This window comes from Xenopus laevis, chromosome 4L, assembly GCF_017654675.1.
Source record: "Xenopus laevis strain J_2021 chromosome 4L, Xenopus_laevis_v10.1, whole genome shotgun sequence".
In the NCBI taxonomy this organism is placed as follows: Eukaryota; Metazoa; Chordata; class Amphibia; order Anura; family Pipidae; genus Xenopus; species Xenopus laevis.
Window position 1 is genome coordinate 26,262,264 of NC_054377.1, and position 26,354 is coordinate 26,288,617.

At 41.9% G+C, this 26,354-nt stretch overlaps 1 protein-coding gene across 2 annotated transcripts in view; it reads right to left on the reverse strand.

Moving 5' to 3' along the window:
* Positions 1–9,975: 9,975 nt before the first annotated feature.
* plcb3.L (phospholipase C beta 3 L homeolog) overlaps positions 9,976–26,354 on the reverse strand; it is a 110,994-nt gene continuing 94,615 nt past the window's right edge. The window contains exons 26-33 of one of the 2 annotated variants that reach the window (XM_041589175.1): positions 25,662–25,697; positions 25,262–25,469; positions 23,881–24,004; positions 23,424–23,500; positions 14,058–14,147; positions 13,875–13,932; positions 12,380–12,466; positions 9,976–10,983 (exon numbers count right to left, since the gene is read on the reverse strand). In XM_041589175.1, coding sequence (XP_041445109.1) covers positions 10,759–10,983; positions 12,380–12,466; positions 13,875–13,932; positions 14,058–14,147; positions 23,424–23,500; positions 23,881–24,004; positions 25,262–25,469; positions 25,662–25,697 — 905 coding nt within the window. In that variant the 3' untranslated portion in view covers positions 9,976–10,758. The remainder of the gene's footprint in view (positions 10,984–12,379; positions 12,467–13,874; positions 13,933–14,057; positions 14,148–23,423; positions 23,501–23,880; positions 24,005–25,261; positions 25,470–25,661; positions 25,698–26,354) is intronic. The other variant, NM_001087700.2, reaches the window with a different exon arrangement.

The window sequence follows — 26,354 nt, forward strand, 5'->3', positions numbered from 1 at the left end:
CTCAGATTACAGCAGGGAGGGGGAGAGAGGAGCAAACTGAGCATGCTCAAGCCCTAGCCCTGGAGGTTTAAGCTGAAAACAGGAAGTCTGATACAGAAGCCCATGTGTACACAATAGAAGGAAAGAAATGTGGTATTTCTTTTGACAGAGGACTCAGAGCAGCACTATTTTGAGGGTTTACTGGTGTATTCATATAGACCTTTCTGATAAAGCTTACTTAATTTAACCTTTCCTTCTCCTTTAACCCCTCACTTACCTTGTAACATGTTGGAATGGCTGGTTCAGTTCAGCCTCTCTACTTTTAGTTGAATCCGAGCACTGGCCACCATTTTACATTCCTCTAGGGCTGGGACCATGCCCAGTGGGATCTTGCTCCCACCAAAATTCTTATATCTCATTTGCTAAACAGGTTGAGAACAGTGGTGGGTGGTACATGACCCAAGAGGGTGGGGAAATGGTTTCTGAGTGTCAAAAGCAGACGACTATGGTTTCCCTTCCAATCTGTGGAATCAGACAGGTCTGTGTATAAACAGGTATAGGATCCATCATCTAGAAACCTGTTATCTCCCATAGACTCCATTTAGTCCAAATATTCTAAATTTTAAAAAAACTGTTTTCTTTTTCTCTGTCATAATAAAACAGTAGCTTGTACTTGATCCCAACTAATCCTTATTGGAAGCAAAACTAGCCTATTGGGTTTATTTAATCTTTACATGATTTTATAGTAGACTGAAGGTGTGAACATACAAATTACGGAAAGATCCCTTATCCCGAAAGCTCCAGGTCCTGAGCTTTCTGGATAACAGGTCCCATATATATATATATATATATATATATATATATATATATATATATATATATACATATATACACACACACACACACACACACATTAAAAAAATATAAATATAAATATATATATATATATATATATATATATATATATATATATATATATATATATATATATATATATATATATATATATATATATATATATATCTAGAGAGAGAGAGATATATACATATATTTATTTCTGGATGTTCCTATTGTGTTTCTGCACCTTTTCTACATAAACCCAACTGAATGAGCTCACGTCAGACAGGGTATTCCTTTCTTTTAACCACATTTGTTCTATATAAAATATATATTTATATAGAGTGTGACATATAACTATATATAAATCTTTTTCTATATAATTTCCATTAATACATATAATAAGGTTACGACATAAAGACGGGGCAAATTGCATTTTGGCTATAGTTTCCTTCCGAGTGTGTATGTGGTTCCCTGTTATTAATCTTATTATTGCAGTACTTGAGCACATTTAGGGCTAGGTTTTATATAGAAACAAACGATTGTACAGAAACGATTATATCTGTGTGTGTATTTATTTGCACTTGTACCATTACTAAGCCACAGCCAGTAGTGTGTTAGCAAAGCCTGGACGATACCTGTATAGAATCTGGCCCTTCTGATGCAGAATTCTTCTTCTTGGTGTGTTTGTTTCAAAGTGTCTTGGATATTTCCCAGTGAACGTTGTTTATGTTTGTTACACAGTTGACTTGTGCCATGAATATACGGCTAGAATTGCCAACATTTTTCTGTGGCTCTTTGATGTATCCCACGTTGTTCAACTGTTACCATATGGTGGTGCACTGCTAATGCAGAGAGAGAGAGAGTAAATACAACTAGCAGTGGCTCATCTGGTCTGAAGGTCACTACAGCACCTGGGAAAAATTGCTTCTTGCAAGACTCAAGTTGGACAAATGTGTAATAAAACCAAACCTACGTCCAGCTTGCAAACATGGTGGTGGGCTTTTACATTAGCTTCCACAGAAACAGATTTAGACAATTTTACTCTTCTTTATGGAAGCCATTTGCAATTTATTTGTTTATCTAGCAGCCCAAACAATCGGTCATGTGCCATTAATTCAAAGAGAACTGCACAGTGTTCGACTGGACCTCTTAGGTCCCACCAGAGAACCTGACCCTGAGGGCCCACTCTCACAAATAATAGATGAAGACAGTGCTAAATGTAATAGAGATCTTTAGTGGAAAGGTGGCTGATGGGAATTGTCCTGGGCTTGGGAGGTCATCTGCTACTCTGACAGGCCAGTCCAACCTTGGAAATGTAGCTATTGGCTTTCAGGTTAAGCTCTAAGACAGGGATCCCCAACCTTTTTTACCCGTGAAATGTAAAAAGAGTTGAGGAGCAACACAAGCTTGAAAAAAGTCCCTTGGGGTGCCAAATAAGGGTTGTGATTGGCTATTGGTAGCTCCTATGGGACTGAAAGCCTACAGGAGGCTCTACTTGGCACTATAATTTATAGTTTTTATGCAATTAATACCTCTTCCAAGCCTGGAATTCAAAAATTGGCACCTGCTTTGAGGCCAGTGAGAGCAACATCCAATGGGTTGAAGAGCAACATGTTGCTCACTAGCTTCTGGTTAGGGATCACTAATCAAATGAAAATGTGGGACACCTGACTACATTTATGTGGTTTCTACTGGAGGTAAGTGGGAAAGTTGTTGGACAACTAAACTGATTTTTGTGACTGGTCTCCTTTTATAATACACAAGAGCCATGAATATCCTGTAAATGATATCCTTATAAACAACGGTGCTTAGTGATGTCATTGGTTATACTTGGAGCTTAGTGATGTCGTTCCTGTCACCTGACTCACTGTATTTTAATAAATAAAGTTCACGATGATATTAGAAGTCACCTCGGAGTTCCATGACCTGTATAAAAAAACTCTGCCTTGTGCTTTTATGTGGTCATGGAACTCTTCAGTAACTTATAAATAGGGATGCACCGAATCCGGGATTCGGCATGGATTCTGTCTTTTTCCCGTAGGATTCGGCCAAATCCTAATTAGCATATGCAAATTAGGGATGGGGAGGGAAATCACATGACTTTTTGTCACAAAACAAGGAAATAAAAAATATTTTCCCCTACCCACCCCTAATTTGTATATGTAAATTAGGATTCGGTTCGGTATTTGGCCGAATCTTTTGCGAAGGATTCGGTGCATCCCTACTTATAATATCCTTATATTTTAGAAGGGGGGAACTTTATTCACTATATATCCTCCTCGGCTCCACCCTCCTGTGGGTTTGTTTTTTTTGATGGTAAAACCTTTTGACTACCTCTGAAACTTTCCTAAAGAGAACTCTGTGTACAACGGTGCCATCCAACTGAATCGTGAGGATACTGTATGATACATGATATGGACAGTTTTCTATTGTTCTGATCGTTCAGGAAAACAGCAATAAGATCAAAACAGCAGCAACTGAAGAAGAGCTGCAGCTTCCACATCTGCCGATGCACCATATCAAGTCTAATCCCCTGATATCCAGGTTCGTATCAGTGAGCCGCCATACAAGTACAGGTATGGGATCAGTTATCCGGAAACCCGTTATCTGGAAAGCTCTGATTTACTTATAGCCATCTCCCATAGACTCCATTTTATCCAAATATAGGTATGGGACCTGTTATCCAGAATGCTCAAGACCTGGTGTTTTCCGGATAACGGATCTTTCTATAATTTGGATCTTCATACCTTAAGTCTACTAGGAAATCATGTAAACATTAAATAACCCCAACAGTCTGGTTTTGATTCCAATAAGGATTAATTATATCTTAGTTGGGATCAAGTACAAGATACTGTTTTATTATTACAGAGAAAAACTAAAACCATTTTTTAAAAATTTAGATTATGTGGATAAAATGTAGTCTATGGGAGACAGCCTTTCTGTAATTTGAAGCTTTCTGGACAACGGGTTTCTGGATAACGGATCCCATACCTGGGATCCTAAAAATGTCACTGATTTGTCACTGATTTGTCACTTAAAGTAATGATACTGTCCTGCACTGATCTTACCTAGGGAGCAGCAGAACAGGGTCACCTGATCCATTTTGTGCTGCTGAAAAAACACTAATCCTTGGAATAAATAGACTTTAGAGTAAAATATAGTACAGCTATGGAAATGCATCTTTTTATTTTCTCCTCAAATATAAATAATATACAAACAAGTGATCAGATTCAGTGCTTAGTGTCCCTGATATAAACACAGGAATGGAAATTGAACCTTAGTAACATTCATTCTATTAAAATTCCCAACATGATGCTTCCCCTTTAACCCTTTATTCTGTTCGGCTTTTTGATCTTGTAAAACAGCATAGAGCAGATGAGATGAAAGAGCAAATGTAAGGAGCCAGCAGTAGATTACAGGAGATGTATATATATTTATATATATATATATATAAATATATATACGGCTGTCAATTTTAATTGCTATTCATTCCAATCAAGCAGCGAGGATGGAAATCTGATTGTGTCTTTTATCCACCTCAATAGCACCGTGAATGGATCTTAGTGTGTGTGTGTCTGTAAAGGAAAAGCCAAGTCTATTGAGATTTCTCATTCCAAATGTGTTTCTTTATTGAGTTTCCACAATACAGAGATGAAGTAGCCAAAAAAAACATTCGAAATTCAAACTACTTTTCCTCTATTCCTTCACTCGAACTTAGTGAATGGGCCCCATATGTTTCCCTACTGGTGAGATTTCAAAATGAGTTAATCCTCTACCGACCTAACCAAACCAAAATTTTTATAGAGCACAGAGCATCCCCTACCCACTGTCATTTTTATCTTCTGCAGACCTAGTTGGTAGTGATGTGCGGGTCCAGGCCCGGACTGGCAATCTGTGGGTTCTGACAAATGCCAGAGGGGCTGCTATAAGGTGCCATAGAAAGTCAGTATTTAGTGGGCTGGTGGGGGACTGTTTGGGCCTCTGTGTACCTGAAATGGCAGGGCCTATTTTAATTCTCAGTCTAGACCTGTGCGGGTCAACCCAAAGCCTACGGGACACGTGGGTCGGACGGGTTTGGGTTGATTACTGCAGACATTTTGCAACCTCCCAGTGCCCCACTTCCGCCGGACGCACTTATTTTTATATATAAGTAGGAGCTCACGGCAGCTTAGGGTCGGGTGCAGGTTCTTAGGGGTCGAGGTTTTCTTGAGCTGAATATCACTGCTAGTTGGATGCCTTCATTTTCTTTTTTGGTGCTCACTGTGGTCCTTGCAGATTCCAGGAATTGTATTGCCAAGTCCTCCTTCCTCTGCCTGATGATACGACTCCACTGATGCCATCCTACTGCATCTCAGTTGGGATGTGTAGAAGATCAGAACTGGGTTCCATAAGGCGCTTTCATGGCATCAATTTCTGCTATTTGCAGGACTTCATTTCCATCGCTGATTCCTTTAGGAGTGTTTACACTGCATAAGTATTTTGCTGGCATGTTTTATCAGAAAATAGAACCGGCTGCCAAGAAAAATGCTGTCCTTTATGTTTCAATGGGAGTCCCCAATTAGGTAAGCTCACTGGCTAAAAAAAAAAAAAAGTACTAAATATATTCATGTGTCCCCAAAGACACCCTCAAGATCTTGCTTATAAAACGATAAGATCTACAGAGAGGGGGGAAGCTGCATCCACCTGTAAACCTCCATGGAGAGGAATAAAGCTGGCCACAGAAGTGCAGATTATTAGGCTATATCCACACACCGTCTGAAAATCATACGAATCGTAATTTTGTCTGATGTATGCGTCAATGGCCAGCTTTAGAAGCTTTGTTATAAATTCATCACAGAAGATTCCATGTTGTCTCACCAAGGCGTGCTCTATCAGTGCTGATGTGCAAGTCACACTTGGATCCTTTCTTGGATCAGAGGTCGCCAAACAATCTTTTTACAAATTGGTACACCTTGAGCAAAACGTGGTTATCAAAATCCCCAAGGACCTTCGAGAAGGTACTAGTAGTAGTTGCACTCCTTTGGGAGAATGGCATAGACAATGATAAAGATGGTGTCAGAATGTCAAGAACGGTGCAAGTTGACTGTCGGCCAGAAATGTCATGAGATTTTTAGGTACTCTCAGTTCAACATTCAGCTTAGAGAGCATGGTAAGGAGGATGAGACCAGCTCAGCACCTTTTCTTAAATCAGGGTTAAGGCCAACACCAGGATTGTAGTCAAAATCAGAATATTCCCATCCTCTGTAGTATGAGTTTAGCTGCATTGATGGATGAGTCTTGACAAATCTGCAACAGGGTATGCCAATAGTAGAACCAGATGACTCAGGCACAGGTCGAGGTTGTGCGTCTTCTCCAGGGAAGATGACCTCAGGGAAGAAGGAAGATACCTTCCAATCCAATGGATGCAAAAGCAATCTCAGAATCTTTACAGCCCTTTGAAAAAATTTGATGGGAGAAGCAGTGTGTATTAGGGCAGACTGCCCATCACATGCTTCATATACGTATAAAACATCAAGGGAGCACTGGAATCAGAATCATGATGGAAGAGTTGGAACCAATTATAGACTTTGCATTAGAAAAGTTCATTGATATACACTACAGTAACTGCAGTCCATATGCTAGGAGTGGCAAATCAACAGGAGAGGTTAGATCCATTGGAATGGGTTTGAACAAAGAAACATTTCAGCAGATGCCATATCTGGGAAACCTCATATAGACTTGATGGACAACCCGTAGAAGGCAAACAGCTTTTCTTCTCCATGTTACCAAGCTCAAGTGATGGATAGGCCTCTGGGCTTATGTCTTTCCCTTCTAATTCGAATATATTCAGAGGTCCAGGATGTAGGTCATAGCCATAACACTGGACTGGATTAGCAGGTCATGGTTTAAAGAGGTTTGCTATACACAATCAATAAGTCTCAACGGGATCTTCTAATACAGAGGATGTTCTACTACTTGGCTCACAGTCAGCCTAAGACTAGATTGAGAGGTCAAGGTTAAAAAATCAAGGCTGCCAGAATCCACAAATATAACTCTCTGCAAGATATGGATGTTTACAACCTCACAGTTCCTGCAATCTAGCCTTGTGATGGGGTTTAGTATGAGCTCTTGTAAGTTGTGTCAAAAATGATTATAATAAGGAAGACCTTTGCTCTGGGCCCCTTGGTAAGCAGATTCTTTAATGAGGCTATGAGGATTAAGCCTCCAGTTAAAGCACTTGCTCCAGTGATGGCATTTACCACTGGAGCTTAAGGCTTTCATGTCTTCAGCCATTTTGGCCTCCAGATCAAATCTGCAGGAAAAGAAAATCATGGTAAAGTATGAAGGAATCCTTTCTTCTAATGTGAATATAAATGTAAGTTATACACTAAATGTCAGTGTGTTGGGAGTTTCCTTAAATGAGAAGGATCTAGGGGTTTTTGTAGATAACAAGTTGTCTAATTCTGGGCAGTGTCATTCTGTGGCTACTAAAGCAAATAAAGTTCTGTCTTGCATAAAAAAGGGCATTAACTCAAGGGATGAAAACATAATTATGCCTCTTTATAGGTCCCTGGTGAGGCCTCATCTGGAGTATGCAGTTCAGTTTTGGACTCCAGTCCTTAAAGGAATTGTTCAGTGTAAAAATAAAAACTGGCTAAATAGAAATAGAAATAGAAACATTTTTTATTTTGCACAGCCTATCTATTTACCCAGTTTTTATTTTCACATTGAACTATTCCTTTAAGAGGGATATAAATGAGCTGGAGAGAGTGCAGAGACTAAGTGCAACTAAACTGGTTAGAGGGATGGAAGACTTAAATTAAGAGGGTAGACTGTCAAGGTTGGGGTTGTTTTCTCTGGAAAAAAGGCGCTTGCGAGGGGACATGATTACACTTTACAAGTATAAAGAAGGCTGGAGTGATTGGATGTCTAACATAATAGCCAGAACACTACCTCCTGCTTTTCTGCTCTCTAACTCTGAGTTAGTCAGCGACTTGAAGGAGGGCCACATAGTACATATCTGTTCAGCCAATTATAAGAAAAGGAAAACAGGACGAATCAGTTTGATCTTTGATCATTTTACTGAAGAAATAAAATGTGAATAAAAAATACATATAATAGGATAAGTAACAGTGACACATACACACACACACACGTGCAGTGCCAGCCATACAAAGGAGAGGGCAATACCAAGCAAGGAGGTGCCATCAGTCAGTACCAATTCTCCATTTCATATATTACAAATCCATATGTTACTCTAAGAACCGAACCTTCCTCAGGATGAGAGAGAGATAAGGAACCGTCATTGGCTTTAGTTACATTAAAAATCATCACTGGCTTTCACTGTATAGTCAGTTATTTCTTCCAAACTTGCTTTGCAGCCTTTATAACCAGACTCACCTTATGTTTTATAAATCCCAAGGGAAAACCAGAAAGGTGGCCACACATTAGTAAAGTATCAGCACTGGAGCTTCTGTGTAAAGTCAAAGTAAAGAAGGTAAAGGGTACAGATAAAGCAGAGGTGGCTGTTAAAGGGGTTGTTCACCTTTGAGATGACGTAGTATGATGTAGAGAGTGATATTCTTAGACAATTTGCAATTGGTTTTCATTTTTTACTACTGAAGGTTTTTGAGTTATTTAGCTTTTTATTCAGCAGCTCTCCAGTTTGCAATTTCGGCAATCTGGTTGCTAGGGTCCAAATTCCCCTAGCAATCATGCATTGATTTGAATAAGAGACTGGAATATGAATAGAAGAGGCCTGAATAGAAGGATCAGTAATAACAAGTAATAACAATACATTTGTAGCCTTACAGAGCATTTGTTTTCTAGAAGGGAGTCAGCAACGCTCCATTTGAAAGCTGCAAAAAGTCAGAAGAAAAACTATAAAACATAAATAATGAAAAGCAATTGAAAAATTGCTTAGAATTGGCCATTCTATAACACAATAAAAGTTACCATAATGGCAGATACACGCTCAGATTCGGGGAGATTTAGTCGCCCGGCGATAAATCTCTTCTTCGGGGGGCCCACTAATCTCCCCGAACTGCCTCCCGCCAGCTAGAATCTTAATCACTGGCGGGAAGGCACTCGGAGCGATTCGTTTTACGAAGTGGAAACTTTGCGGACTTCGGAAAACTAAGCGCTCCGATTGCCATCCCGTCGGTGATTTAGATTCTAGCCGGCGGCAGGCAGTTCGAGGAGATTAGTCGCCCTGAAAAAGAGGAGATTTGTTGCTGGCCCAAATTTGAGCGTGTGTCTCTGCCCTAAACGTGAACCACCCCTTTAAAGGGATACTACCACTATTTTTAATATTCTTTTTTCAGCTTCAGGTCTATGGCACATGGTGCATTCTGTCCGCCGCTGTCCCCAGCAGGAAAACTGCGGCAGCCCCCTCTCCTCCTGTCCTCACTCCCTTTTCTTCTGAATGACAGTCTCTGGACTTTGAAGCTAAAACATCCCCACTCTGTGTGCATTCAGTACGGTGCATTTGAGCCATCTCCATTAGAGGGCAGCAACAGCCAAAATGCCCCTTGTGCTTTAGCCACTAATAATGCAGTATAAGATATCGTGGATTTGTGGATTTCAGAAGTTGAAATACATGTCTGCAATTGACAAAGGGCAGCACTGCAGTAAATGAACCCTTTAGATTAAGCTTAAAGGGATACTGTCATGGGAAAAAAAGTTTTTTTCAAAACGCATCAGTTAGTAGTGCTGCTCCAGCAGAATTCTGCACTGAAATCCATTTCTCGAAAGAGCAAACAGATGTTTTTATATTAAATTTTAAAATCTGACATTGGGCTAGACATATTGTCAGTTTCCCAGCTGCCCCAGTCATGTGACTCTGATAAACTTCAGTCACTCTTTACTGCTGTACTGCAAGTTGGAGTGATATCACCCCCCCCAGCAGTTTAACAAAAGAACAATGGGAAGGTAACCAGATAACAGCTTCCTGACACAAGATAACAGCTCCCTGGTAGATCTAAGAACAGCACTCAACAGTAAAATCCAGGTCCCACTGCAACACATTCAGTTCCATTGATTAGGAGAAACAACAGCCTGCCAGAAAGCAGTTCCATCCTAAAGTGCTGGCTCTTTCTGAAAGCACATGACCAGGCAAAATGACCTGAGATGGCTGAATACACACCAATATTACAACTTAAAAAATACACTTGCTGGTTCAGGAATAAAGTTTTATATTATACAGTAAATTATTTGCAGTATAAACAGTGTAATTTAGAAATAAAAACAACATCATAAAAATCATGACAGAATCCCTTTAACTCATCCTGATCTGCATCATGTGATAGGAATGCGCTAGCCCTCAGTGTGTATCTAGAATATCTGCCTTAAAGCAACAGAGTACTGCTGTTATTTACCAGTAAGGAAGTAGAAACTGCCACAAAGCACAAACATAACTAGACTTTTTTTTTTCAGTTTTTCCCAAACTACACTACTTTTACACAAATATAAAACATATTTCTGATATAAGTAAACACTTTTACTCTGACGACAGTATCCCTTTAAATAAATATATATATATTTGCCAATGTTGCAAAATACTCTGTAATATAGAAGCAGTTTATATTTTAGCTACAGTTTCTGTTCGCGGGTCGCTCAGTACTTCTTGTCCCATAGTGTTCTGCATCATAGAGTTCACACTCACACTCTCACTCACACGCTCACTCACTCAGGTACCATGTCCACTTTCCTCTCCTCACATCAGTGACGACACAGAATACACAGACGCTGAATGGATCAGATTTGGGGGCACTGAGCAGGGGAGATCTGGATTCTTTGTGTGGAGTGCTAGCTCCTGTGACCCTCTGATTATGAGGTGCTCTTGTACACAGGTGCATCCTGGGTAATTCTTATTTTATCAGTACCCTGTATACTATTGGATTCCAAGATTAGCTTCTGAAAGTAAAAAAGTTTATTTCTATATTTTTAGGGGGTGGGGGGTCAGAGCCTGGTGGCTTCATCACTTGAATCTCCCGGGGAATGAAGAGAATCTTTTTCGCCAGACTCCGACCCCCAGCTCCGGGTGATTGAGGGTGGGCTGCTGTGCGAAGATGAGGGGGGACCTGAACCACTTCCAACCCAACCATCTTCCTGCAGGTAACGGCGGACTTCTTGGGGTAGCTGGCAGAACTCAGCCTGGCATGCTTCATCTAACTGTGCCTGCAGCTGGGAAAAAAAACAAAAAATGGGGGTTGAGATGGAAAAAAAATAAATGTCGATGTGAGTTTCAGTACCCGATGATCCTGACCAATGTCTATGGACTGGTGTTGACAAGTCTCTGTTAAAAAAGAGGGTGCAAAGAAGATTCAGAGGACCCACAAGGTGGGTATGGGAAAACACTATAAAACAAAAATGTAAGCAGCCCTCTTTTATATTAAAAAGGAATGTAAAAGCAAAAAATCCCATTTTTACTTTCTTCAATGAAAAAGAAACCTGTCTCCAATATGCTTTCATTAAAAAATGTCTACAGTTTTTATAAGAAACCTGACTGTATGCAGTGAAATTCCCCCTTTGTTTTACTTGCTCTGACAGTTGTGGATAGGAAACTTCAGATGGTCCCTGACTGCTCTGCAGGGAAATGATCATACCTTCAAAAGGAGGGATTTCTCAGAAATCGAGCAGCTTTGTTTGTTTCCCTGTAGAGCAGCCGACGACTTTGTAGAGATTCATATCTGCAGCTGTCAGAGCAAGTAAATGATCGGGGGGAATTTCACTGCACACAGTCAGATTTCTTATAAAAACACGTTTATTATTGTGGATAGGTTTTTTTTTTTCCGTTAATAAAGTAAAAATGGTATTCTATTTTTGACCTTTACATCCTCTTTACTGTTTCCAACTCCAGCTGCAGGGACAAAGATCATGGAACAGATAATACTGGGATTCTCATTGAAGGATTATTTTGCTGCAGCCACTGGTTCTGGAGAATTGGAGAACGTTTATATTAAACAATACAAAAATTATAAAATCCACATTAGATTACATGACAACACAGGACCCAGTGCAGTCTGCCTATTCGGATTATTAATCAGTCTCGCTGTATCGGCTTCTGGCAGATATTATTTGACTTGTGCTGTTTTAATAATTTATGACGATCCCTAAGAAGCCCAGATCACACTGAGCATGTGCACAGTCTTGGTCTTGCAAAGATGTTTAACAAAGTTACAAGATGGCGACCCCATGTGGCCAAATTTGAAAGCATAAATCATTTGTTTGATTAGGCTTGTGGTGCAGTAAGTTCATGTTTATATTTAGTATACAACATACAGCATTTCTAGCATTATTCTATTTTAGTTTCCCTTTAAAAACATTAACATGCCCCCTGGGACCCATTTCCTTTACAGATGCTTATGATTGGCTGGTTTGCCAATGAGGAACAGACAGCCCCTCCCACTCACTCCTCCACAAATGCACAAGATGTTTTTTTATTGGACGAGAGGTCAGATACAGAGGCTACAAGGAAACATGGGAGTCACGTCAACATAAGGGGAGGAGAGATAATAAGGTGCAAGTAGGAAACCTGACAGTATCAGTGTATCATGGTGCCTATAAGGTTAATTCTGACCTTTGGTTCCTCATCCTTTATCCTTTGCAATGTTTCCTGGTGAGCCGTCTGCAGCTTCTCCTGACGCCTTTTCTGGGCCTCTTCCAGCTGAGAGAAACAGACACAGAATTAACTGGATATCATCATCATCATCAATCACTAGGCTACAGTATATCATAAGCTCATTATGGTTTTCACTTGCAGAGCATTTTATTTTATGTCTTCAACTGGTTATGGGCAGCAGCTTTTCTGCTTGGAATTACTAAAGTTAATTGGTTGCTAGGGCCCAATCTACCCTAGCAACCAGCGGTGGTTGAAATGACAAACTGAAAGATGAATAGGAGAGGGTCTGAATAGAAAGACAAGTAATAGAAAGTAACAAAAAGAAGATTTTTTTCTTGGCTGCTGGTGAGTGCTTGGAATTACATACGTTTTCTGATTGCTAGGGCCCAATCTACCCTAGCAACCAGGCAGTGGTCTGAATGCCAAACTGGAAGATGAATAGGAAAGGGTCTGAATAGAAAGACAAGTAAAAGAAAGTAACAAAAACGGAAGAATCGTTTCTTGACTGCCGGTGAGTAAATGAGGCAGAAGCTGAAGTCAAATTGTTCAATCACTATAATTTTTTGATAGGTATGACAGTTCCCCTTTAAAGACCTCTATATATATATATATATATATATATATATATATATATATATATATATATATATATATAAATATATAAACCATTTCTCCAGATCTGTGAGTTAAAGTTGCGTTACAGCGAGACAGGACTGTGGGGCCCTGGCCAGCACCGACACAGCTGATTTAGAACCAACAATAAACTTTCCCGTAATGTAAGTAAATCAGTGTCACATCCTTATTACCACGAGCGAATCACGGTGAGGTGAAGGCGACAAGTCGGGAGTCATTGGGCGTTATGTAATAAAAGGTACTAAGTTTGCCCAGGAGCAGTAACCCATAGCAACCAATCAACAGTTAACATTTACTGGTCACCTGTTTTAAAGCAACATCTTATTGGTTGCTATGGGTTACTGCTCCGGGACAAACTTAGTGCCTTTTATTACATTTGTGTCATTTATAATATCCTACACATTAATGCTTAATTGCACATCTTTGTAGGCAGAACAATTGTGTTGTCATGCGTTGCCTACAAGGTATGTACTAATAATGAATTAGTGCTACTAATGATCTGCACACGTCTCACTGCATCACATCGTTGTATCTGTGTGGATCTACTGACTGTCTGATACCCGTTAATAAACTGTCACCTTACATAACACATTATCCCAATGGTTGCTAGGCAGAAGGACGGGAAGAAACTGAATGTGCCAAACAGATGCCAGAGGGCGGGGGTAGATCTGTTGGTTCTTTGTGTGAGTTACAGTTCTGTCCACAATGTCACATTTTAGTACTAAAGCTCGTGATACAGTAATGACTGCATGTAGCACCAGCTAACTGCCGCCTTGATACACAAACTGCCATTCATCATTTTGCACATGTAGGAGCTCACCCTTCGTATGGAGCTTACGGACTCGTTAATGTGCCGCCTGTTAATTTCTGTCAGTTCCCTGTGGGGGGAGAAAAGACAAGAGTTATTAATGGACTGGATAAAGCAAGAGGATAAGAGGATGGAGTGAAGCTAAAGCAGAATACAGAGTAAGGCTTGTATATTGGAAGTACATTGAGAACTCACACGTCCTTTTTCTGCCGCTCCCGTGACTTGGCCTCTGTAATGCTGTTATGTCTTTTTCTGTCCAGGATCTTCTGCAGCTCTTTCTTCTCCCTGCGGAGGAATAATGAGGGTTCAGAGCTTGAAGTGCCTCAGGTCCCTTTCAATAATTTACTCTCTGGCTTATACAGAATGTGTATCCAATCATAGCCACAGGTTTCTTATATAGCTGCTTGACATTAATACATTAAAGGGGTTGTTCACCTTTGAGATAGTATGATGTAGAGAGTGATATTCTGAGACAATTTGCAATTGGTTTTAATTTTTTATTATTTGTGCTTTTTGAGCTATTTAGCTTTTTATTCAGCAGCTCTCCAGTTTGCAATTTCAGCAATCTAGTTGCTGGGGTCCAAATTGCCTAGTGCATTGATTTAAATAAGAGACTGGAATATGAATAGGAGAGGCCTGAATAGAAAGATGAGTAATTAAAAAGTAGCAATAACTGTAAGAACGTACGCATGTGTTCCGTTCGACGCAGGCGTGGTAATGCGCGCCGGCGCATGACGCGGACGCCAGCGACGGTTGCTGACGCGGTGGCGACGGTCGCAGGGACGTAGGCGGAAACGCCTATGACGGACGCGCTGGCGTCAGTTCCGCGACGTCAGCGTGAGGACGCTAGTTTGGCGCCAAAAGATATGCATTTAAACCAGATTCAGACTAACATGCATTGCCTGGTTATTAGGTTTATTACTGAAACCCTAGCATCTCTTACTACTTGAATTGCCTGTTGTGACCCTGCCTGAACCTGGACTACGATTTCTGCTGCCTGCCTCGACTCTTCTGCTTGTCTTATCGTTACGAACCTCGCTGCCTGCCCTGACCTCGGACTTCCTGACTACGGCCTTGCCTTATCCTCTGTACTGCGTTTGATAGTCTCATTGGCTACTCTCCACAACCCTGCTCCCTGTTCCATCCCAGGTGGGTAGTGGTTGTGTGAGGCGCTTGTGAGTTCAAGATCTTCAGCTCCAGCTCCTTCTCCGCCTGGATCACACCGGTAAGCCTGACAGTATAACCAGGCCCAAAATGGATCCAGCTGAAGGGGCCTCTCCGTTTGCTGTCCTAACCCAGCAGCTGTCCTCTCTGACGCAAGCGGTCCGGGAGCTGCAAAGTGGATATGCTCAGCTACAGGAGCATATCAGATCTCATCTGCCAGCGGCTCTCCCTTCCACTTCTGCTGCCACTCCTCCTGCACCAACAGAGGTTCAAGTCATCACATCGGAGATCTCTGAACCCAAGGTGGCTTTCCCAGAGAAGTTTGCCGGAGACCGGAAGCTGTTTCGGAATTTCAGGAGCAACTGCAAGCTGCTGTTCTCCTTAAAGCCCCACACCTATCCTACTGAGCAAACCCGGGTCGGGGTTATTATCTCTTTTCTCAAGGGAGAACCACAGACCTGGGCCTTTCGTCTCATGGACCGCCACAGTCCAGTCTTGGCTTCGGTGGATTCCTTTTTTGACGCAATGGCGGTCATTTTCGATGATCCCCACAGAGTCGCTACTGCTGAGGCTGCCTTACGTTCCCTGAAGCAAGGGGTCCGTCCTGCTGAGGATTATACTTTGGAGTTCTGGCAATGGGCAGATGACACAGAATGGAACCCTGCCGCACTAAAAAACCAATACCGCTTCGGACTTTCTTCTGAGTTGAAGAACGAATTGGCCCGTACTGGCATTCCGGACAGTTTGGAAGACCTCATCCTCCTCGCTATTCAGCTTGATCAGAGGCTCCGAGAGCGTAGAGAGGAAGAAAAAGCGGAGAAAGCGGGTCTTTCATCTCAAACCTGGATGTTACCATCTGCTCCTCCTCCGGTTCGGATGCCGTGCCTCCGCCTGTCTTCAGTACAGCCCCAGAGCCTATGCAGATCGGTGCTATTAAATCTGCTTTATCTCCGGAGGAACGCCTCAGACGCCGCAGACTGAATCTCTGTCTTTACTGTGGACAAGCAGGCCATCTGCTTCGGGGTTGTCCGGTCCGCCCAGCGGGTAAGAAGTTGCTCGAAAAAGACTTCACTCCCTGCCATGTTCCTGTGCCTCTCCTGACAGTCTCTTTGTCTTTACAGTGGGGAGACCAACGGGTAGAACTCCAAGCAATCCTTGACTCTGGGGCCAGCGGATGCTTTCTGGACAATAGAGTAGCACTACGGTTCCAGATTCCGCTCCAAGCCAAGAAGAATCCCGTAGCTCTCCGGGTGGCTGACGGGTCTCTGATTACCTCAGGCCCTGTGGTGCAAGAGACCGTCTCTCTTTTTGTTTTGTTGAATAAAGGGCACGCTGAAATGATGAACTTTGATGTTGTGTCTTCTCCTTTATTCCCCGTTATTCTGGGATTACCTTGGTTACAGAAGCACAACCCATCCATCAATTGGGCTACCGGTGAAGAAAATTTCTTTCAAATTTCTGCTCTTCTCGTTGTATTTCTTCTTCAAAGAGGGTCTGTTTTTTATCCCCTACTTCGGAAATTCATGAACTTCTTCCTCAGGCTTATTGGGAGTTTTTGGACGTTTTCAATAAGAAAGGGGCTGACAAGTTACCCCCTCATCGCATTTATGATTGCCCTATTAATCTTCTTCCTGGGGCCCAGATTCCGTTTGGTCGAGTTTACCCTTTATCCGAGTCAGAACTTGTGGAACTTCGTTCTTATTTAGATGAAAATTTGGCTAAAGGGTTTATTAGACAGTCTTCTTCTCCAGCAGGAGCTGGGATTTTCTTTGTCGAGAAGAAAGACCATTCATTAAGGCCGTGTATAGACTACCGGGATTTGAACAAGATCACAGTTAAGAATCGTTACCCACTTCCTCTCATTCCTGAACTATTTCAACGATTGGCGGAGGCTAAGATCTTTTCTAAATTGGATCTTCGGGGCGCTTACAATTTGGTCCGAATAACAGAGGGCGATGAATGGAAGACAGCTTTTCGTACTCGTTACGGGCATTTTGAATACCTGGTCATGCCCTTTGGTCTCTGCAACGCTCCCGCAACTTTTCAACATTTTGTTAACAACGTTTTCAGGGACTTCCTCGATATATTTGTCATCATTTATTTAGATGATATTCTAATTCTTTGGAAGAACACAGAGTTCATGTGAAGAAGGTTCTGGCCCATCTACGCACTCATCAGTTATATGCTAAAGTTGAGAAATGTGTGTTTGAACAATCATCTGTAGATTTTTTGGGGTTCTGTATTTCTCCTCAGGGTATTCAGATGGACTCAAGGAAGATTTCTGCAATTCTTAATTGGCCGATTCCATCTTCTAAGAAGGCCGTTCAACGTTTTATCGGCTTTGCAAATTTTTATAGAAAATTTATAAAAAAAATTTTCTCAAGTCATTCTTCCAATCACTGAACTGACGCGCAATAATCAAAAGTTTGTTTGGTCTTCTCAGGCTCAGGAGGCTTTTGAGAAATTGAAGACACTCTTCACTTCAGGTCCAATTCTTCACCATCCTGACGTTTCCCTTCCTTTCATTCTGGAGGTAGATGCTTCAGAACTTGCGGTGGGTGCTGTGTTGTCTCAGAGAACTGGGTTTCAAGAGGATCTTCATCCTGTTGCCTTCTTTTCTCGTAAACTGGCCAAGAGTGAGTGTAATTACGATGTGGCTGACCGTGAATTACTCGCTACCAAGCTGGCACTTGAAGAATGGAGGTACCTCCTCGAAGGGTCTAAACATCCGATTCTCATTTTTACTGATCACAGGAATCTGGAATATTTACGTTCAGCTACACGGCTTAGACCCAGACAAGCAAGATGGGCGTTATTTTTTATGAGATTCAATTTTCATCTTACTTACCGACCTGGATCAAAAAACGTTAAAGCAGATGCTTTATCTCGAATGTTTTCTTCTGAAAACGAGGTTTCCTTGGCTCCTGAGACAATTCTAAATTCAAATAACTTTCTTCTGCTTCAACCGACCCTGGTGGATAGAATTAAGGACGCTTCTTTAAACATTTCTGAACCATCGTTACTGCCTAAGGAAGGTCTTCTTTTTCATCAAGGCAAGATTTTTGTCCCAGAATCAATGCGTTTGGAGGTTCTTAAAAATAGTCATGATTCTAAATTGGCAGGTCATCCAGGTATAAAGAAAACTATTGTCTTGGCCAAGAGATTATTTTGGTGGCCTGGGATGGCTAAGGACTGTTTTAAATTTGTTGCTTCATGTGAAATTTGTTCTAGATCTCACTCTAAGCCTATTGGTCTTCTTCAACCTCTGCCAGTGCCTTCCCGTCCATGGGGATCAGTTTCTTTGGACTTCATTTCCGATTTACCATTGTCCTGTGATTGTTCCACCATTGTTGTTTTTGTTGATCGTTTAACTAAGATGGCACATTTTAAATCTCTACCAAAACTTCCCTCCGCCTCCGAGACTGCCGATACCTTCATTAAAGAAGTGGTAAGACTCCATGGCCTTCCAGATGAAGTAGTGTCGGATCGGGGACCACAATTTACATCACAGTTCTGGAAATCATTGTGCAAAGCACTCAAGATTTCGGTGTCTCTTTCCTCTGCGTTTCATCCTCAGTCCAATGGCCAGACCGAGCGAACTAATCAAACTCTCGAGCAATACCTGAGATGTTATTCTTCTTACCTCCAAGACGATTGGGTCAATCTTCTTCCTTTTGCGGAGTTTGCCTATAATAATTCCCATCACTCATCAATTAATCAGTCCCCTTTTTTCGCAAATTATGGTCTTCATCCAGTAACTTTTCCCTCTGCCATTGTTTCTGATATTTTAGTTCCCGCTGTCAAGGACAGATTAACTTTTCTATCGAATAATTTTCAAAGGCTCCAAGAAAACATGAGGAAGGCGCAACAAAATTTCAAGACTTACGCTGATCGGAGGCGGAGAGGCGACCCAGAGTTCAAGGTGGGTGACCGTGTGTGGTTATCAACTGTTAACCTTAAGCTTTCTTGTCCCAGTAGGAAGTTGGGTCAACGTTTCCTGGGTCCTTTTTCTATCATCCGCCAAGTCAATCCTGTGGCCTTCCAGCTTAAACTTCCAGCATCCTGGAAAATACATCCTGTATTTCATGCTGCTCTTTTAAAACCAGTCTCGATGTTCCGATTTCCTGGGCGTTCGGCTCCTCCACCGCTTCCCGTGGTGGTTGACGGTCAAGAGGAATTTGAGGTGGAAGAGATCCTGGATTCCAGATTAAGAGGCAAACGGCTCCAGTACCTGGTGAGGTGGAAGGGTTATGGTCCGGAAGAAAATTCTTGGGAACCGGCATCCAACATCCACGCTCCTGAGTTGTTGGACAGATTTCATGGAACCTATCCTGGTAAGCCTGCTGGTTGTCGCGTCCTGAGGCCGCTCCTTGATGGGGGGCAATGTAAGAACGTACGCATGCGTTCCGTTCGGCGCAGGCGCGGTAATGCGCGCCGGCGCGTGACGCGGACGCCGGCGACGGTCGCTGACGCGGTGACGACGGTCGCGGGCGCAGGGACGTAGGCGGAAACGCCTATGACGGACGCGCTGGCGTCAGTTCCGCGACGTCAGCGTGAGGACGCTAGTTTGGCGCCAAAAGATATGCATTTAAACCAGATTCAGACTAACAGGCATTGCCTGGTTATTAGGTTTATTACTGAAACCCTAGCATCTCTTACTACTTGAATTGCCTGTTGTGACCCTGCCTGAACCTGGACTACGATTTCTGCTGCCTGCCTCGACTCTTCTGCTTGTCTTATCGTTACGAACCTCGCTGCCTGCCCTGACCTCGGACTTCCTGACTACGGCCTTGCCTTATCCTCTGTACCGCGTTTGATAGTCTCATTGGCTACTCTCCACAACCCTGCTCCCTGTTCCATCCCAGGTGGGTAGTGGTTGTGTGAGGCGCTTGTGAGTTCAAGATCTTCAGCTCCAGCTCCTTCTCCGCCTGGATCACACCGGTAAGCCTGACAATAACAATACATGTGTAGCTTTACAGAGCATTTGTTTTTTAGAAGGGGTCAGCGACGCCCATTTGAAAGCTGCAAAGATTTAGAAGAAATAATTCAAATACTCAATTAAAAAGTAGAACTTGCAGTTTGATAACATACTAAAAGTTACCTTAGAGGTGAACCACCCCTAATAGGTAGGTGCCATTAACAGCTAGGTGCCATTAATATTTAGGTGCCATTAATATTTAGGTGCCATTAATAGGTAGGTGCCATTAATAGGTAGGTGCCATTAATATTTAGGTGCCATTAATATTTAGGTCCCGTTAATAGGTAGGTGCCATTAATATTTAGGTGCCATTAATAGGTAGGTGCCATAAATAGGTAGGTGCCATTAATAGGTAGGTGCCATTAATAGGTAGGTGCCATTAATAGGTAGGTGCCATTAATAGGTAGGTGCCATTAATAGGTAGGTGCCATTAATAGGTAGGTGCCATTAATAGGTAGGTGCCATTAATAGGTAGGTGCCATTAATAGGTAGGTTCCATTAATATTTAGGTGCCATTAATAGGTAGGTGCCATTAATATTTAGGTGCCATTAATAGGTAGGTGCCATTAATATTAAGGTGCCTTTAATAGGTATGTGCCATTAATATTCAGGTGCCATTAATAGGTAGGTGCCATAAATAGGTAGGTGCCATTAATATTTAGGTGCTATTAATACGTAAGTGCCATTAATAGGTAGGTGCCATTAATAAGTAGGTGCCATTAATAAGTAGGTGCCATTAATATTTAGGTGCTATTAATAGGTAGGTGCCATTATTAGGTAGGTGCCATTAATATTTAGGTGCCATTAATAGGTAGGTGCCATTAATAAGTAGGTGCCATCAATAAGTAGGTGCCATTAATATTTAGGTGCTATTAATATTTAGGTGCCATTAATATTTAGGTGCCATTAATAAGTAGGTGCCATTAATAAGTAGGTGCCATTAATATTTAGGTGCTATTAATATTTAGGTGCCATTAATAGGTAGGTGCCATTAATATTTAGGCAACACAGGGCAGGGAACAGGGCAATGCTCCTGTTCTTTAAAGGAGAAACAAACCCCCCCCCAGCCTAAGCGTTACTCCGGGCAAATGCCCCTAACGTTTTACTTACCCCTCGGTGCAGATTGTGTCCAGTGGAGTTCACGCCAGCCATCTTCTTCTCTTCAGAAATCTTCGGAATGAACCCGGCAAAGCAGCGTATGCGCAGTTGGAGAAATTTTCTCAACAACTGCAAATACGCCCAAACTCACGAAAATTGCCGAAGCGCCAGTCTCATTCCGAAGCGGCTGAAGATGGCGCCAGTGAACTCCTTTGGACAGAATCTGCTAGGAGGGGTAAGTAAAGAGTTAGGTACATTTGCGGGGGGGGGGGATAGTTTTTTTTTAAATAAGGGTTTGTTTCTCCTTTAAAGGAACAGTTCAGTGTAAAAATAAAAACTGGGTAAATAAATAGGCTGTGCAAAATAAAAAATGTTTCTAATATAGTTAGTTAGCTGGAGGTCTAAAATAATAACCAGAACACTACTTGATCTCTTGGTGTTCCTCTGGTTACCAGGGAGTGACCAATCAGTGACTTGAGGGGGGGCACATGACTAACTAAGTCACTGACTAACTCAGAGTTAAAGAGCTACAAAGCAGGAAGTAGTGTTCTGTTCTGTTAGACCTCCAGTCACTCCAGCCTTTATACATTACATTTTTGGCTAACTGACTATATTAGAAACATTTTTTATTTTGTGGGATACATATTCTGGGCTTTACCAGCTGGGGTACAAAGTGATTGTATTCAGTAGTAGGAACCTAACAAATTGGCACCCCTAGTGAATATCACTTTCCTTCTCTTTAGCAAGACCTGTATTCTTTTGTTGCACACGGCATATGTCTGTACGGCCCTGTGTATTTCTATATACAGAAGAACCCCCTTTTTACGTTTTTCAGGGGACCAGAAAAAATGGTGTAAAATCCAGGAAAATGTAAAATCAGGGAAATGTATTTTGCATAACATACAGTTGGAACCAAAAAACAACAATGTAATATAAGGGAAAACTTTGAATCACGGGATGTAAAATTGAGGTTCGACTGTAATACACAAGAGCCACAAATATCTCGTAAATGATATCCTTATAAACAGTGATTAGTGATGTCATCGGTTATAATTGGAGCTTAATGATGTCATTTCTGTCACATGACTCACTGAAACTTGTGTATTATAATAAATAAAGTACCCCCTGTTGCAAAATATGAGGATATTAGAAGTTACCTTGGAGTTCCATCAGCCTCGTGCTTTTCTATGGTCATGAAACTCCTCGGTAACTTATAATATACTTATATTTTATAAGAGGGGCTACTTTATTCACTATATAATGTCTGTGCATCTGCACACACACCTGCTGTTATCTGTCTAAATACAGAGTATTGTGCGGCCTTTTCTAATCCAGTCCATTATTCTATGTTTCTTTTGGTTTGTATATGTGGCCTCTACCCACCTTACCTTTATTTCATTGTCCTCCAACAGAGCCGGATTAAGACTAAACAGGGCCCTAGGCAAGGTAATGCTTCTGCCCCCCACCTAAAGTTCCAGTTGTAAAAGAAGCACTGCTATGCTAGCGCAAACCTCCCAGCATTTTGGAATTAGAAAGAGGGACACAAAAGTTGGTGCACGTAGCGCGGCAAAATCTTTTTGACCAAGCCCGCTTTTGTGGCCACACCCCCTAATTACCATGTTTATTTTACAAAATTTGGCAGGTTATGAAAGTTTGAACAAATTTCTGGTTTTTTTTCCAGTTATTACAGTTTTGCACAGTCCCACTCCCATAGACCCTTTACAGATTACTTTGCCCCCAAATAATTTTTTGTAGTTTTTTGTAAGTTTTTTTTTGGGGGGGGGTTGTGGTTTTTTTTCTCAGTTCTGTCTGCCTCCCTCCCTCACTCCCTGCAACAGTTCAATAGTCCCACACCCACTGCCCCACAGACCCTTTTCAATTTTACCCCCAGATCACTTTCAAATGGCTACAGCACAGTCTGGCCTGACTGCCCCCTCCTCCCCCCTCACAAGCCAGTCACAGTCCCACCACTAAATAGGCCACAAGGTTTAGAGAGAACTGGGAGTTCCTAACAAGATGAAGTTTGGGCACCAACTGCAGTTGATCCCAATGTTATTAATAGGGAAAAAAGATAAACATATATGAAGGCCGGTATTTTTCTCCACAAAAGGTGGCAACCTTAGTCACGCGCGATGACGTCTGCCCACCGTGGTGGCCGGTCAGCTGGCCCCTAGAGCTAAGCGGACCTTAGGCAGGTGCCTAGGGCACCTAGCGGGTAATCCGTCCCTGCCTCTAACCCAGAATTCCAGCTTCTGACCTCTGTCACCCACTTGCTAGCATTCCCAAATAAAGAATGAAACGCGCTGCTCATAGACACTTACTTTTCATTGATTTCCTTTAACTTCTTGAGTTGAGTGGAATGATAGGAAATGGCCACTTCCTGGAGCTTCTGAACAGCCTAAGAAAATTAGCATAAATAAAAACTTTAAAGTGTTTTAAAGTAGTGAAAATATCATGCACTGTTGCCCTGCACTGATAAAACTGATGTGTTTGCTTCAGAAACACTACTATAGTTCATATAAACAAGCCCATTATGGGCTGTGATTGACTATTGGTAGCCCCCTATGTGAAGTGGCAGCCTACATTGAGGCTCTGCTTGCCTCCAAGCCTGGAATACAAAAATAAGCACCTGCTTTGAGGCCACTGGGAGCAACATCCAAGGGGTTGGAGAGCAAAATGTTGCTCATGAGTCACTGGTTGGGGATCACTGCTCTATGGTATATGCCCAAACCCAAGCAGACGCTCTTTGAAAACACTAATGGGCACATGGATATATACCTGCAGTAAGTGGCTGTGTTTCAGTTTGCGTTCCTGCTCATGTTGAATTTCCCTTAGTTCCAGGAGACGTTTTTGTTGGTCCCGCTGCATATCCATTAACTTCTGCTCAGCATCCTGATCTGCCCTGCAGGGAAAAAAACATGGAGTTCAGGAATTTTTGGTCCTCACTGTGCTTAACTATCACTTTGATAGAATTTTTGTATCAGCCAAAGCAGTTCTTCCTGCAGGGGACAAATGAAGGCCCAGTAGATCCAGGATGGCACTTATTATGAAGCATGGCACTAATTAATTTAGGCAATGCACATAAAATGAACACACAGCACATACTGTATATTGCTCGCCCCGTAGAGAGGAAACATGCTGTGCAAGTAACCATGGTGCATGGATTTAGTAGTTAATATGCTAAGGCAGTATAGAGCTGGAGATTCATACACAGAATACAAACAAAACCCCAGCTCCTATATTGTAGGCTCCTGCACAACTATATTCACAGGATGATTGTGTAGCCAGTGCGATGCCATTTGTAAACCTTGTTTGCCTTCATTGATCCAGTTAGATTATGACACATTTTTAATGTTCATGAAGGCAGCCTGAGCTTTATAAAACTATCCCAATTTTCTCTACAATATAAGGCACAATCTGAATGGCACCCCCTGTACTGCATCCAGCCTGATAATATAACACATGATGCCACACACCATAATACACACAATTCCCTATGGTGCCACTGCATTACACTGTCCTTACTTATAATCAGTCTCAATGAATAACTAGTACTTGGTGTTCTCCATAATGATTAACAATCACCTCTACAATAATCTTCAATGCGTTGCACCTTTCTGTAGAGCACCAAGCACTAAACGGGGGGATACAATTACATGCCATTTAAAGGAATAGATCAGTATAAAAATAAAACTTGTAAATAGATAGGTTGGGCAAAAAAAAAAAAAAAATTCTAATATAGTTAGTAAGGCGAAAATGTAATGTATAAAGACTGGATGGCTAACATAATAACCAGAATACGACTTCCTGCTTTGCAGCTATCTTGGTTTCACTGATTGGTTACCAGGAACCAATCAGTGACTTGAGGGGGGCCACATGGGTCATATCTGTTGCTTTTGAATCTGAGCTGAATGCTGAGGAACAATTACAAACTCACTGAACAGTTATGTCCCATGTGGCCCCCTTCAAGTCGCTGACTAACTCAGAGTTAGAGAGCTGAAAAGCATTAAGTAGTGTTCTGGCTATTATGTTAGACATCCAGCTTTTATACATTACATTTTTGGCTAACTAACTATTGCACAGCCTATCTATTTACTCAATTTTTATTTTTACACAGAACTGTTCCTTTAATCTCTTACCATCCTGTTATGTTACTCACCCAGACACTCCTCTATGGCTTCTTCCAAATGGCTTCCTCCTGCGAAGACTCTGCAGAGGTGTCACCCAAGTGCTCTGCTCCTTGCACAGAGACGACACCTTGCGCAGGTGCTTGCGGCGTAGTTGACGCAGTTCTCGGTACTGGCGGCAAATCAATTTCTCAAAGCTCTTTTGAGATTTCAGCTCTTCCATGGTGGGGGCTTGTATGTCTGCGGAGTAGGGACAATGCGTGAGAGGTTGTACTGGTGCGGACATTCATTGTATGTGTTTAATGCTACTTGTATACGTGGAGATGTACAGTTCTACAACACAGTAATATAACATCATGTAAGTGTTGCTATTCACGTTGTTTGGAGTCCATTCTGCCAACAAATACCCAATATCTGCCCCCACACTATTACCTGTCAGCACACTGGCAATGTGGTCATCTCGTTGCGCTGTGTGAGAAAGAGAAAAATAATATGAAATAAACAGCAGAGACTGGGACACACATTTTAAAGTATCAGAAAACATCTAATAATAAACACAGAGGGTCCCAGAGAGAATCGTCCATGGATAATGATTGCTTGGAAAGTTCAGTACCTACAAATCCACAAACTCAGGGTACCACAACCGAATCCTTCTGCCCAGCCGAACCGAACCCGAATCCTAATTTGCATATGCAAATTAGAGTCTGGGAGGGAAATCGCAGGACTTTTTATCAAAAAACAAGGAAGTAAAAAATGTTTTCCCCTTCGGATTCAGTTCGGTATTCGGCCGAATCTTTCGCAAAGGATTCGGGGGTTCGGACGAATCCAAAATAGTGGATTAGGTGCATCCCTAAAGTATTCCTCCCACCCCCCCTCATCAGAAGATGTATCCTTCTCTTTCCATCAGACAAATGTCTTCCCAGCAGTAATGAGTTCAATGTAAATGAGCCTTTCAGATTAAAGGGTTTATTTATCAATGGGTTGTTTCCCCCTGGAGGCAACTTCCAATCATGTGAGACAAATTCTCTGCTCCTGAACACATTGCTAGAATCTCTGCAACAAAGCGGTGACACTGCTGCACTTTTGACATTTACAGTCATTATACTTTAATGATATTAGCTGTTT